The sequence below is a fragment of the Ranitomeya variabilis genome, chromosome 1 (assembly GCF_051348905.1).
Source record: "Ranitomeya variabilis isolate aRanVar5 chromosome 1, aRanVar5.hap1, whole genome shotgun sequence".
Lineage (NCBI taxonomy): Eukaryota > Metazoa > Chordata > Amphibia > Anura > Dendrobatidae > Ranitomeya > Ranitomeya variabilis.
This window is the reverse complement of record NC_135232.1, coordinates 33,481,328-33,496,558: the sequence shown is the minus strand read 5'-3', so window position 1 is coordinate 33,496,558 and position 15,231 is coordinate 33,481,328. Positions and strand designations below refer to the sequence as shown.

Here is a 15,231-nt window from a genome sequence, read left to right as displayed (position 1 = left end):
TAAAGGGACAGTGGTCAGAATTGTAAAAATTGGCCCGGTCATTAACGTGCAAACCACCCTTGGGGGTGAAGGGGTTAAACCAAACGCCCCATCGATGGTGATGATAATAGCCCAGATGAAGCACTTACTGGGGATTGGATTAATAGAGGCGGAAAGGAGTAAAGAAAAATCTGCAGGGAAAGTATTTCCGCTGTGGAAAACGTTCATTGGTTTCCACTATAGTCCCCATGAAATATCGAGAATGATTAGTCCCTTCCTCCACACGGAATGGTGCTGTCTGGAGGATCTGAGCGGGACGTTGGGGGTCTTGGGAACTATTCCAGATGTATAATGTCTATTAAAGATACAACATATATTACCGTAGAACGACACTCTGGACAATGCAAAATACAGTAAAAGAGATTCTCTTCCTTCCCCTATTCCCCTTCTATGTAGTCAGTCTGTCCTTTCTTTCTCTTACTGTTTCCCCAAAATTTGTGTTACAAGGCACTGACGGAGATCTATCTATGTCTCTATATAGGATTTTAAAAAAGTTATGCGGATCTGTTGTCTGACAAGTAAGATTTGTATATGTACTTTTGGTAATTTACAGTGTCATTGCTGATGCTATATCCTATCCAATGTTACGTTAAAAAAAAATCAATAAAAATGATGTTTAATTAAAAAAATATATTATTATCCTGTATATATCTGTGTCTCCTCCTGTGTGCAGTGTCCAGTGTGTGACATGTAACACTCTGTGTCTCTCTCAGACAGTCACTCTATGCGGTATTATTATACAGTGGTCTCAGCTCCGTGGTCCGGGCTGCCGGAATATTCCGAGATCGGATATGTGGATGATCGAGAGATTGTGAATTATAACTCAGACAGCGGCAGATACCGACCCAAGGTCCAGTGGATGGAGAAAATGGAGGATGGATACTGGGAGGAAAATACACAGATCGCTAAAGGGAATGAGGCTGTAATGAGACATAATGTGAGGACAGTGATGGAGCGATTCAACCAGAGCGGAGGTGAGAAATATACTGTATACACTATATACACACTACACTGTATACACTATATACACACTACACTGTATACACTATATACACACTACACTGTATACACTATATACACACTACACTGTATACACTATATACACACTACACTGTATACACTATATACACACTACACTATATACACTATATACACACTACACTGTATACACTATATACACACTACACTGTATACACTATATACACACTACACTGTATACACTATATACACACTACACTGTATACACTATATACACACTACACTGTATACACTATATACACACTACACTGTATACACTATATACACACTACACTGTATACACTATATACACACTACACTGTATACACTATATACACACTACACTGTATACACTATATACACACTACACTATACACAATATACACACTACACTATACACAATATACACACTACACTGTATACACTAGATTCAAGATTCAAAGAAGCTTTATTGGCAGGACCAAATACACATCAGTTTTGCCAAAGCAAGTGTATAAAGGCAATAGGGATAGGGACTGTGGGGATGTTGGGTAGGAGCTGTAAGGGAGGTGGATGGGGGCAGATCCAGGGTGGGGGCTATAGTCCATGGCATAGGGGAGGTGGATGGGGGCAGATCCAGGGTGGGGGGCTATAGTCCATGGCATAGGGAAGGTGGATGGGGGCAGATCCAGGGTGGGGGCTATAGTCCATGGCATAGGGAAGGTGGATGGGGGCAGATCCATTGTGGGGGCTATAGTCCATGGCATCATGGCTGTCTTTCTCGCAGTCTATGACATTCGCTCACATACCGCGCTGCTATCTCCACTGCTCTGTCTTCTTCTCCCAGCAGGATATATGTCTTCTCTTCCTCCTTCATGGTGATGAAGTCTGGGAAGAGATGTGAGAGTCTCCTGAAGTGAGTGTCCCTCACTGCTGAGTATTTGGAGCAGTGTAGCAGGAAGTGGGTTTCGTCCTCTATGGCCTCCTGATCGCAGTGTTGGCAGTCTTTCCTCCCTGGGCTTGTAGCTCTGCCTGTGTCGGACACATTCGATGGCCAGACTGTGGGCACTGAGTCTATATCGGCTAAGGATCTTGCGATCTCTGGGGTCCGGGAGTTTCTCCAGATATGGGGCCAGTCTGTTTTCTCTCTGTAGACTCCGGTACGTGTTCAGTTTCTGTGAGTTGTTGATATCATTCTTCCAGTCACTGACATACTTCTCCTGGCCTTCTTCTGCCATCTTCCTGATTCCGGCTTTTGTCAGGTTGTTATGATTGGTGTTCTGGTCCGGTTGGGTTTGGCTGGGCTGTTCCGAGGGTTCTGGTTTTTCTGTTTCACCTACATGTATCAGGGCTTTATGGTGATGGGAGCTTGGATTGCTCCTATGCAGGTGAGCCCGGAATGACAGCTCCCTCTTTAGAACTGTTAGGTGTAGAGGGAATCTGCCCAGCTCGGCCCGACAAGCACTGTTGGAGGTGCTCCGATGGACCTGGAGAAGGTGCTTGCAGAATTCCAGGTGGAATATTTCTGTTGGACTGGAATCCCACCTTGACCAGTCTGGGTAGGTGTGGGGACCCCAGACTTCGCTGCCATACAGGAGGATTGGGGCGATGATGGAGTCGAAGATTTTTAGCCAGACCCTCACTGGTGGCTTCAGATGGTAGAGTTTCCTTTGGATGGCATAGAGGGTTTTGCAGGCCTTGTCTTTCAGGGTCTCTATGGCTTGTTTGAAGCTCCCTGACCGGTGAATCTCTAGGCCCAGGTAGGTATATTTGTCAGTTCCTGTGAGGTCGCAGTTGTTGAGGACAAATGATGGGTGCTGGTCTGATTTTCTCTTTCTCCTCTGGAACACCATGGTGTTGGTTTTCTTTAGGTTGACCGGTAGAGCCCAGGTGGAGCGGAATTTCTCTAGGATTTTCAGGTTGTCCTGGAGGCCTTTCTCGGTTGGTGACAGCAGCAGCAGGTCATCTGCATACAGCAGGAATTTCACCTGAGCGTCGTGGAGTGTGAGACCAGGTGCTGAGGAGGATTCCAGGGCGGTAGCCAGCTCGTTGATGTAAATGTTGAAGAGTGTTGGACTTAGGCTGCAGCCTTGTCTGACCCCGCGGCTCTGCTGGAAATAAGCCGTTCTTCTGCCGTTCACACTCACGCTGCAGCGGTTCTCAGTGTAGGAGCTTTTGATGACATCATAGGTCTTTCCTCCTATTCCGCTCTCCAGCAGTTTCAGGAATAAGCCCGGGTGCCACACTGAATCAAAGGCCTTTTTAAAGTCCACAAAGCAGGCGTATATCTTCCCATTCTTTGTATTGTAGACGTGTCTCTGAATGAGGCTGTGCAGAGTGTAGATGTGGTCAGTGGTTCGGCATGAACCCTGCTTGGCTCTTGCTGAGGACGTTGTGCTCGGTGAGGAAGGTGAGGATCCTCTTGTTCAGGATACTGTTGAACAGTTTTCCCAGGTTGCTGCTGACACATATGCCTCTGTAGTTGGCTGGGTCATACCTGTCCCCACTCTTGTGGATGGGTGTGATGAGGCCTTGGTTCCAGGTACGAGGGAAGTAGCCAGCACTCAGCACAATATTGAAGAGTTTAACCATTGCAGCCTGTATTTCTGGTGGGCTGTACTTCAGCATTTCTGGTAGGATTCCGTCCAGGCCACTGGCTTTTCTACATCTTATGGAGGAGAGTCTCTCGGCTACTTCCTGTAGTGTTATAGGTGTATCCACCGGGTTTTGGAAGTTTTTGATTTTTTCCTCCATTGCTTTTAGTTTCGCCATTATGTTTTCCTGTTCTTGGCTTAGTTCTTCCTTTGGAATGTCTTTATAGAGGTCTCTGAAGTATTGGAGCCAGAGGTTGCCATTTTGGATATGGGTGTTGTTTTTCTTGTCTTTGGTGCCCATGTGGTTCCATAGTTCCCAGAAGGAGTTGTCCTGGAGGGCGTCTTGGAGTTGGTTAAGCTTGGTAGAGATGTAACTCTGCTTCTTCCTCCTGAGGAGGGTTTTGTACTGCCTTTGTATGGAGTCATAGGCTTCCCTCAGGCCCAGGTGGTTGGGGTCTCTGTGTTTCTTGTTGGAGGCTGTTCTCAGGGTCTTCCGTACAGCTTTACATTCTTTGTCAAACCAGCCATTGACCTGTGTTTCTTTTGGTCTCTTGTAGTCGACTTTTTTAAGGTCGGACAGTCTGGCCATTGCGTAGAATATATTGTTGAGGTCCTTTGCGGCTTGGCTCACTCCCTCTGGGTTTGGCTTGTACTCGAGGTTGTAGAAGTGGTGCAGCATCCGCTGTATTTCAAGTCTGCTGGAAGCTTCTTTATACTTTAGTGCCGACATTTTGGACCATTTATAGGATGGAGGCCGGGTAAAGAGGCCGCTCTGCTGTGGCTTCTGAGTGGATGGTTTCTCTGTAGATTTCATGCACAGAAGAAGTTGGCTGTGGTCTGACAGGTGCGTTTGTGGGGTGACTATGAGGGCGCTGACATCTGCCAGGTTCAGATCTGTAATGGCGTAGTCTACTACACTCCTCCCTACATGGGAGTTTAGTGTATACCTTCCTAAGGAGTCACCCTTGCTTCGTCCATTAAGGATATGAAGTCCTAGACTTCTACATACGTTCAGGAGCTTTCTGCCACTTTTGTTGACTGTACCGTCATAGCTGTTTCTCTCAGTGTGTACAGGGTCTTCGCCATCATTCTCTGCTCCAAGTATGTAGATGTTTCCATCCGTGGTCAGGAAGTCTCTCTCTCTCCCTGTTCTTGCATTGAGGTCTCCAAAGATGAGAACTTTGCCCAGGGCCTGATAATGGGCGGCTTCTCTTTGTAAGATCTCGAAGCAGTCTGGATTGAAGTAGGGGGACTCTGGCGGTGGTATATAGGTGGCACAGAGGTGGACATCAGACTGGCAGGTGAGGATGGAGCTGCTGATTCTGATCCATATGTGGCTGCCTCCTTTCTTCAACGGTTTGATGTACGGGTGAAGCTCCTCTTTATACCAGATCAATACTCCTCCTGAGCCCCGGCCCTGTTTGATGTTTTTATTTTTCTGGGCATGGACCGAGAATTCCTTGTATCCAATAGGCACCAGGGATTCGTTTTCGGCTCTGGTCCATGTTTCCAGGAGGATCTGAATGTCTATATTTTTCAGTCTTTGTATAAAATCAGGGTCCTTTGTTTTAGATCCAAAGGTTGAGGCGTTGAGACCCTGAATATTCCAGCTGCTGATTGTAAGTGAAGACATTCTTCAGTGTATTTTGTGTGTATATACCTTGTAATGAGTATAGCTGTGTGGGACAAACTGGATTTCTGACTGTTTTATAGAAGTGCTTGGTTCCATCCAGTCACATTAGAGACATTATAGAAGTGCTTGGTTCCATCCAGTCACATTAGAATTCTGCACAGTGCATTGAGCAGGGTCTTTATCTCATCCCTATCTCTGCTCTGCATGTGTCTGTGCGGGCTCGGTGGTCTCCTCCATGGAGGTCTCCTCCTCTGATGGTCTGACACTGGGTGAAGAGCTTTGTTTCCAGCTTCAGGAGGTAGCGTTGGGGTTTTCTGCTCTTTCGTTCTTGGGGGTCTTTCAGTGTGATTATGGCCACTGTTGGATCCAGCCCTGGGGTCTCTGTTTAGCACGATGTCCTTCAGCTCTTTGTCCAGGAGGCTGACCCCTTGTTTGTTGAGGTGTTTATTATCGTGCAGGTGACTGGTGTTTATGGAGAGGTGTTGTGCCAGGGTCACGTTTGGCACAGTCTTGATCCTTTCAGTCAGTTCTGTATTGATGGTTTGGGTGGATTGCCTGGGTGTGTCCTTTCTTGGGAGCAGCGATGACAGAATGATTTTACTGTCTGAGAATTTTTGTTGTGCCATCTTTGCCAGGTTGATCAGTTGTTCTGCGATCTGCTGGTGCTGGTCTGGCAGATTGTTTGTACCCGTGTGTATAATAATATGCTTTGGGTTGGTAAACCGTGGTTTACTGATGACCTCTGCCACCTGTTCAATATTCGCACAGCGGATTGTACGGACCTGTTTTCCTGGGAATAGCCGCTGTGTATTCAGGTACTTCCCATTTGAGTCCATTATTAGGACAATGTCAGGACTTTGTGATGTCTTGGGTGGGCTACGGTGCTGCTGACGGGGGTCTGTGAGGCTGGCTTTGCTGGTGGCTGGTTCTCTTCTCTCTTCCATCTCTCTGGTTTCAGGATCAGTCATATTGTTGGTTATTATTTTATTGCTAGTAGGTGTCCCTACATTCTGGTCAGTGGTGGCCATGTTGTCTGCTCTCTGGCTTGTTTCCATTGCCCCCTGCAGGTTCAGATGCCCAGGGCTGTGGGCTTTTAATTCTGCAATCTCCTTTCTGAGTTCATCATTGTCTTTTTTCAGTTCCCCCATTTCCTGTAGAGCGGCCTGGTGTTGACATTTCAGGTCACACATTTCTTCCCTTATTTTCTGTAGGGCTGTGTCATTTGTTGCTTGGTAATTTGCATTCCCTTGTGCGTTTCTTTCACATTCTAATTTCAGTTGGGCCAAGTCTCCTTCTAATTGAGATAAGAAGTCTCTGATGTTATCCTGCGAGAGGTGTGAAGTGTCGGGGGATAGGCGGCTCTGTCTGGGAATCCCTATGTGAGCATTAGAGGTAGCATTAGAGGTAGCATTAGAGGTAGCTGCTGGGGCTTGTAGTCCTTTATAGGTTTGTGCCTGCTCTTTGATATCAGAAAAACACTTTTCAAATTGCTGCAGAATCTCCTCCGTCCCCTGCACCATGACTGTGCCATTGTTGTACAGGCTTATGGTGAGCACATTGGTGTCGTCATCGGCTTGGCTGGTAATTTTCATCCGCTGGGCATTATTGGTGTTGGATTTAGTTACATGTTTATATCGATTGCACAGGGCAGTGTGCCAGGCTGAGAGCTGCTCTGTATAGAATAATACATTGTTTTTTCTTTTTGGTTCTTCCTTTGTGAAATCTGCATAAAGAGTCTCTGGATTCTCTCTAATGTAGTCCTTCTTGGATTTATTACCCCACTGTGTTATCTCCAGATCTGACCCCAAGCATTCCTGTGTCTCTGGGCTTTGTTCCTTTACTTGTTCCAAGTTTGTGTTCTCCATTTTGTAGTTATGTTAATTATAATCCTTATTTCTAAGAAGATTAATTTGTAACAAGTCTATAGGTTGTGTTGTGGTTAAGGAATTCTCCTGCCTTTTATAGGTCCAGGTATCAGGATGTCAGATGTATGATTCCAGCTCTTTCCAGTCTGTTTCCTCCAGGGGATTCCTGATTTGTCCTTTAAATCCTCCAATTCTTCCTTTTTTCATAAAATTTAAGGTCCAGTTCGGTCCAGATCACATTTATGTTCCACGGAGTTGAGTTTTTCCAGGTTTTGTCTTACAGTTTCCTCATTACAAGGTATAAAGTGATGGAATTTCAGGAGCTCATGTTCAGTGCTTCTTACTCCTAGGAAAGGTGGGCGTGTACTCATATATATACTATACACTATATACACACTATACATATATATACTATACACTATATACACACTACACTGTATACACTATATACACACTACACTGTATACACTATATACACACTACACTGTATACACTATATACACACTACACTGTATACACTATATACACACTACACTGTATACACTATATACACACTACACTGTATACACTATATACACACTACACTGTATACACGTTATACACACTACACTGTATACACTATATACACACACTACACTGTATACACACTACACTGTATACACTATATACACACTACACTGTATACACGTTATACACACTACACTGTATACACGATATACACACTACACTGTATACACTATATACACACTGCACTGTATACACTATATACACACTACACTGTATACACAATATACCCACTACACTGTATACACTATATACACACTACACTGTATACACTATATACACACTACACTGTATACACTATATACACACTGCACTGTATACACTATACACACTACACTGTATACACTATAGCAAGATTTCAGATTCACCGCACACTCTGAGGTAGTATAAATTTGTAACGAAAATTTATTGTATAAACAATCTGGGAGCGGAACAGAATATACAGTATTATGCGATCTTTTAACAACGTTTCGGCTCAACCTGAGCCTTTATCACGTGATCGCTGTGGAAAAAGAGATATATACAGAACAAAAAACAAAAAATTATACATAATACAAAACATAGGGAAAAAAACACAAAATAACACACTATAAGAGACATCAGTGCAAATGCTCCTAGATTAAGTGCTAGAAATCGTGGGTCCGCCCACCGAGTCCGCCATATTCAGATGCCAGTGGAACAAACAGAAGGCGAAAGACTGGATGAGTCAGAGTGAAGCATTGAGAACATGGTGACACAGGGAAATAAACGATCCTGAGTGCCCTGTGGGTAGAAGTGAGGTAGGGGGCACCAGAGATAACTCCCCGGTCCATAACCCTCGGTCCCATTATAACCTCACTGGACTGATGTGTGCTGTTTACCCTTGCAGATTGATTATCCTTGACTACTCCAGGTGGATGTTTACATCCCATTAGGTATGATACGTAGTGCCTTGGGCTCTTGGTTATTGTTTCAGGATTCCACTCCCTCATGCTTACTGATCTCTCTTTACAGTGTAGGTTTTTTCATTTAAACCTTACCCTTCCAAAGTATTGGTGATACTACTAGAAGGTAATGATTACATCTCAGGGGTTACTAAAACCGTGACTTTTTCTCAGCATAAACGTCATAGGGGATGTTTCTGGTCACACATAATACACACCATCAGGTTAAGCCCGCTGGCTCTTTTTGTCTGTCTTTTCTTACTTATGCCCCATTCACAATGTCACTTCTACCCACAGGGCACTCAGGATCGTTTATTTCCCTGTGTCACCATGTTCTCAATGCTTCACTCTGACTCATCCAGTCTTTCGCCTTCTGTTTGTTCCACTGGCATCTGAATATGGCGGACTCGGTGGGCGGACCCACGATTTCTAGCACTTAATCTAGGAGCATTTGCACTGATGTCTCTTATAGTGTGTTATTTTGTGTTTTTTTCCCTATGTTTTGTATTATGTATAATTTTTTGTTTTTTGTTCTGTATATATCTCTTTTTCCACAGCGATCACGTGATAAAGGCTCAGGTTGAGCCTAAACGTTGTTAAAAGATCGCATAATACTGTATATTCTGTTCCGCTCCCAGATTGTTTATACAATAAATTTTCGTTACAAATTTATACTACCTCAGAGTGTGCGGTGAATCTGAAATCTTGCTGTAGTGGAGACCTCTAGTCTATTACACCAGCACCTCGTCCTAGGCCGAGTGCACACCATTATATTTTTTTGATACTGTATACACTATATACACACACTACACTGTATACACTATATACACACACTACACTGTATACACTATATACACACACTACACTGTATACACTATATACACACACTACACTGTATACACTATATACACACACTACACTGTATACACTATATACACACACTACACTATACACTATATACACACTACACTGTATACACTATATACACACTACACTGTATACACTATATACACACACTACACTGTATACACTATATACACACTACACTGTATACACTATATACACACTACTGTATACACTATATACACATTACACTGTATACACTATATATACACTACACTGTATACACAATATACACACTACACTGTATACACTATATACACACTACACTGTATACACTATATACACACTACACTGTATACACTATATACACACTACTGTATACACTATATACACATTACACTGTATACACTATATATACACTACACTGTATACACAATATACACACTACACTGTATACACACTACACTGTATACACTATATACACACTACACTGTATACACTATATACACACTACACTGTATACACTATATACACACTACACTGTATACACTATATACACACTACACTGTATACACTATATACACACTACACTGTATACACTATATACACACTACACTGTATACACTATATACACACTACACTGTATACACTATATACACACACTACACTGTATACACTATATACACACACTACACTGTATACACTATATACACACTACACTGTATACACTATATACACTACACTGTATACACTATATACACTACACTGTATACACTATATACACACTACACTGTATACACAATATACACACTACACTGTATACACTATATACACACTACACTGTATACACTATATACACACTACACTGTATACACTATATACACACTACACTATATACACTATATACACACACTACACTGTATACACTATATACACACTACACTGTATACACTATATACACACTACACTGTATACACAATATACACACTACACTATATACACTATATACACACTACACTGTATACACTATATACACACTACACTGTATACAATATATACACACTACACTGTATACACTATATATACACTACACTGTATACACAATATACACACTACACTGTATACACACTACACTGTATACACTATATACACACTACACTGTATACACTATATACACACTACACTGTATACACTATATACACACTACACTGTATACACTATATACACACTACACTGTATACACTATATACACACTACACTGTATACACTATATACACACTACACTGTATACACTATATACACACTACACTGTATACACTATATACACACACTACACTGTATACACTATATACACACACTACACTGTATACACTATATACACACTACACTGTATACACTATATACACTACACTGTATACACTATATACACTACACTGTATACACTATATACACACTACACTGTATACACAATATACACACTACACTGTATACACTATATACACACTACACTGTATACACTATATACACACACTACACTGTATACGGTCATTCCATGTCAAGTGAACCAATGATTTTTACCACTATATTTTTAATTCTTTTGAGATTTTGTTATTTGGTAATAGTGTGTCAGAGAATGCAAAATGTGGAGAAAAAAAAATTCTAGATATTTTTTTTTTTTTTTTTATTGATTTTCAAAGTTCGGAAAAACTGCGAATTTCGGTGTTGCCTGCCTTTACATTTCTCCCCATAACTCGGGCTAGAAAAGAGATAGAGAAACAAAATAAACACCATTCTACTCAGAACTGTACAGGTTTTCACCAGATATGTCACAAGAGTATCTTTAATAATATTTTACCTATGCGAACGCAAGCGCAAAATTTTAAAACGCTTTTCCGAAAAAAACGTTTAATTTAAAAATTTCAAAAACTGCACATGTGCCTGCTATGCTCCTAGCCACTTCTGCACCAAAATACAAGCTGGGATCGTGGTGGGATCATATTTTAAAAAATAAAACTATTACAGTGTCAGTTCAAAAATCTTGATCTCAGATCTGTTCAGCCTGTGGTCTAACAGTGTGGGGTCTAGATTTACCAAATAATCCATGATTGCTAGATATTACGGTATTATTTATTATGTTACAGAGTATTAGAAGCAGGAGAGGACAGAGGAGAAGCTTTGTTAGGGCTGAGGATGACCAGGGGTAGACGGTGACTGCAGAGCAGATGACCGGCCGGCAGCTCGGGTCTTCAGAGGCCGTATTCACACCAAATCTTATCACGCAGGAGAGGTAACTCCTCAAATGGAGGGAGAAACATATTCTTAACATCCAGTTCATGTATTGTACAAACCAGGACTACGGGGGGGGGGAGGAGGAGAGTTTGTTATAACATCGGTTATAGGAAGCAGAACCCATCACAGGGACTCAGCAATACCGGACTTTCATCCCATGTAGTGGAAATAAAGACTGACGTCCATGACGTGGTAGAAGGCGGCACAAGATCGGCAATGGATGACATAACTGGCTATGTGACCTGTGAATATGATCGGCGCTGGTGGCTACTGGACTCTCCAAAGATTGTGAAAATGAAGACGTAGAAGTGACTTTTCTGCACCGTCTGGTCCAGCGCCGTCCTTAGTGTATCCAAGAAAATCAGACATTGTAAAAGTGAACAAAAAACAGATAGAACTCAGGTGGAGCCGAGCACCATGACAGCCGCACATACTGACACAGAAGGAGATGGCCATTGCTACTGAGCGCTTATGGGCAAGATGGCATTTCACCCACTAGAAGGGACACATTGATGATAGAAGGCCAGTGTAAAAACCTACTATTAATTGTTTGATTAGTTCATATTTTATAGTACGAGGAGGATTTAACTACTGGACTATTCTTCTTAAACACTTCAGAAATGACATGTTTAGTGATATAGTAGAAAAAAAAATGTTCCATGTATAAATAGGTGGTAAAAATATTGGTTCTTTTAATCTTGTTTTTAACATATAATTAGGATCAGACTGTATTTAGAAAATCACACTTGAGGATGTGATCACGTTTTTTCTTTTGGCTTGTTCAATGCATTCAGGTTGAAAATGCTGAGCAAGTTGTTATGATGATTAAGATGTATTTATTCTGGCACTATGGTATTTGTTTTTTGTGTTTCTTTATTGTTACATATAAATGTTGAATGCAATAAGTTGTAATTTGAAAAGAAAAAGGGAAGAAACTCACACAAACAAAAAATCAGATGATTCAAGGCTTAAAAAAAAAATACAAATGTGATAGGTCCCAAATTGAATCCCTGTACAAATATAAACAAGGTCACAAGTAACACACATGCATGTTTTCAAAATTTTAAAACATACGTTTTTTTCAGAATTGCGCATCAAAATGTTTAATTTGATTTCACCAAAACAAAATATAAAGAAACATAGTCTTGTGACATATCAAATGAAAGCCGGTACCGTTCTGAGAAAAATGCTGCCTCTCCCACCTCTATATCTTAATTCTAGCCCGAGATATGATAAAAAATGTAAAGCCATACCAGGCCAAAATCTGCGCTTTTTTAAAACTTTAAAAATCTGTAAAAAATTAACTGATGAAGGAAAAAATTCTAAACTTTTAATTTGTAATTAACTAAAGTTGTACTTCATAAAAACAAAAAATAAACAAAATCTAAAGACGTCAGGTAAAAAAAATATTCATATTTGGATCACTTGATATGGAATGACCCTAATACACGTTATACACACTACACTGTATACACACTACACTGTATACACGATATACACACTACACTGTATACACGATATATACACACTACACTGTATACACTATATACACACTACACTGTATGCACTATATACACACTACACTGTATACACTATATACACTATATACACACTACACTGTATACACTATATACACACTACACTGTATACACTATATACACACTACACTGTATACACGTTATACACACTACACTGTATACACGATATACACACTACACTGTATACACGATATACACACTACACTGTATACACGATATGCACACTACACTGTATACACACTACACTGTATACATGATATACACACTACACTGTATACACGATATGCACACTACACTGTATACACACTACACTGTATACATGATATACACACTACACTATATACAATATACACACTACACTGTATCCACAATATACACACTATACTGTATACACAATATACACACTACACTGTAGTCATGATAGGTACTTTTTTCCCTGTCCTGTATTTTGTATAATATGTCATGATGTGGTACGCCTTTTATTTGGTTGTATTTACTGTACACTTTGCAATGTCATGGGATGTATGTAACTTAACCTGTCTCCTTCCCCCAATACTTGCAGCCCTACGCTATAATGTAATTAAGCTTTGTCAACACCACTAGTGAAGGAATAGCCATTCTTCCTCACAGCAGGTGGCTAGTCAAATGCACATACTGGATAGACTAAGCGGAGCCGACCAGTCTAGAATCTTCTGGTGGACCCAACCATTGAATAGAAGGTGTGACCCCTACCCCCTTCATGGGCTGATCCCAGGAGCTCAGACAATCCATTCTTATTTTTGAGATCAGATGGGAGTTGACCCTTGAAGAAGTGGGGATTCTTAGCTGAGGCAAGACCCCACGTCCATCTGTGACTGTGGAAGCGAACGGGGCGAGACTTGAGCTGAGGACGTATCTCGTCGTTCGTGGGATTGTTTTCGGATCCCTTGGACTCGTGTGGACTATTGCTTTGTTAGCTGGCACAAGGATTATCGGGAGGTGCCCCCTAATCTGTTTCGTTGGACTCGTGTGGACTATTGCTTTGTTAGCTGGCACAAGGAATATCAGGAGGTGTCCCCGAATCTGTTCCTTTGGACTCGTGTGGACTATTGCTTTGTTAGCTGGCACAAGGATTATCGGGAGGTGCCCCGAACCTGTTCCGTTGGATTAATTGTGGACTCTGTAGATCTACCTGCATGTGTTGTTCCAGCGTTCTTGATAATAAATCTGTTGAATCATCCCTTGGCCTGTTGTCCCTTCTTGCTCTGCCGTACACCCCGTCACAAACTGGTGGCAAGCGGTGGGATCAGAGCAGAAGGAATGGAGGACAAAGGCCCATCAACATCGGGAACCAGCACCGCAGAGTACAAGAACTGGACTGCGATGAACCTACAAAGGCCCGTGAACTGGGAGTCAGCTACAAGGGACTCTCCAAGGAGCAGCTAATTGAGGCTTTGGAAGGAGTTCGCCTGCAAGATTACGCTGAGGAAGGATCCCCACAGCAAACGGAGGTAAATACCCAAAAAAGTCAGTGGGTTGTGTGGTACGAGGAGAAGTTGGCATTGCTGGGAGAAGAGGCCGCCATAGACGATAAGAGGGAGGCCATTCACAGAGCTCAGGAGATGGCATTGCTGGAGAGGCAGATCGCTTTGGAAGCAACTAGAAGCTCCAGACTGTAACCCCAGCACCCACCATGAGGGAACTCCCCAGAGTGTCCCGCAAAGACTTCTAGCCGTTTAATGAGGCTGCAGGCGACATTGAGGGCTTCTTCCAGGACTTTGAACATCAGTGTCGATTTATGGAAGTCCCGGAAAGGGAGCGAGTCCGACATCTGGTGGGGCTCTTAGAGGGTGGAGCTGCCACAGCCTATAGAGCTATGGACCCTCGGGGGAACTGTAAGTATGCGGAGATTAAACAGACTATTCTAGAACATTATGCTGTTACCCCAGACACTTAGGGTATGTGTCC

General features: G+C 42.1%; 1 protein-coding gene across 2 annotated transcripts in view; it reads left to right on the top strand.

The window, feature by feature from the left end:
- LOC143804128 (class I histocompatibility antigen, F10 alpha chain-like) overlaps positions 1-15,231 on the top strand; it is a 604,087-nt gene that overhangs the window by 93,632 nt on the left and 495,224 nt on the right. The window contains exon 2 of one of the 2 annotated variants that reach the window (XM_077281910.1): positions 753-1,013. The exons of the other annotated variant lie outside the window; for it this stretch is intronic. Within the exon in view, the coding sequence (XP_077138025.1) occupies positions 753-1,013 (261 nt within the window). The remainder of the gene's footprint in view (positions 1-752; positions 1,014-15,231) is intronic. 2 annotated transcript variants of the gene reach the window in all.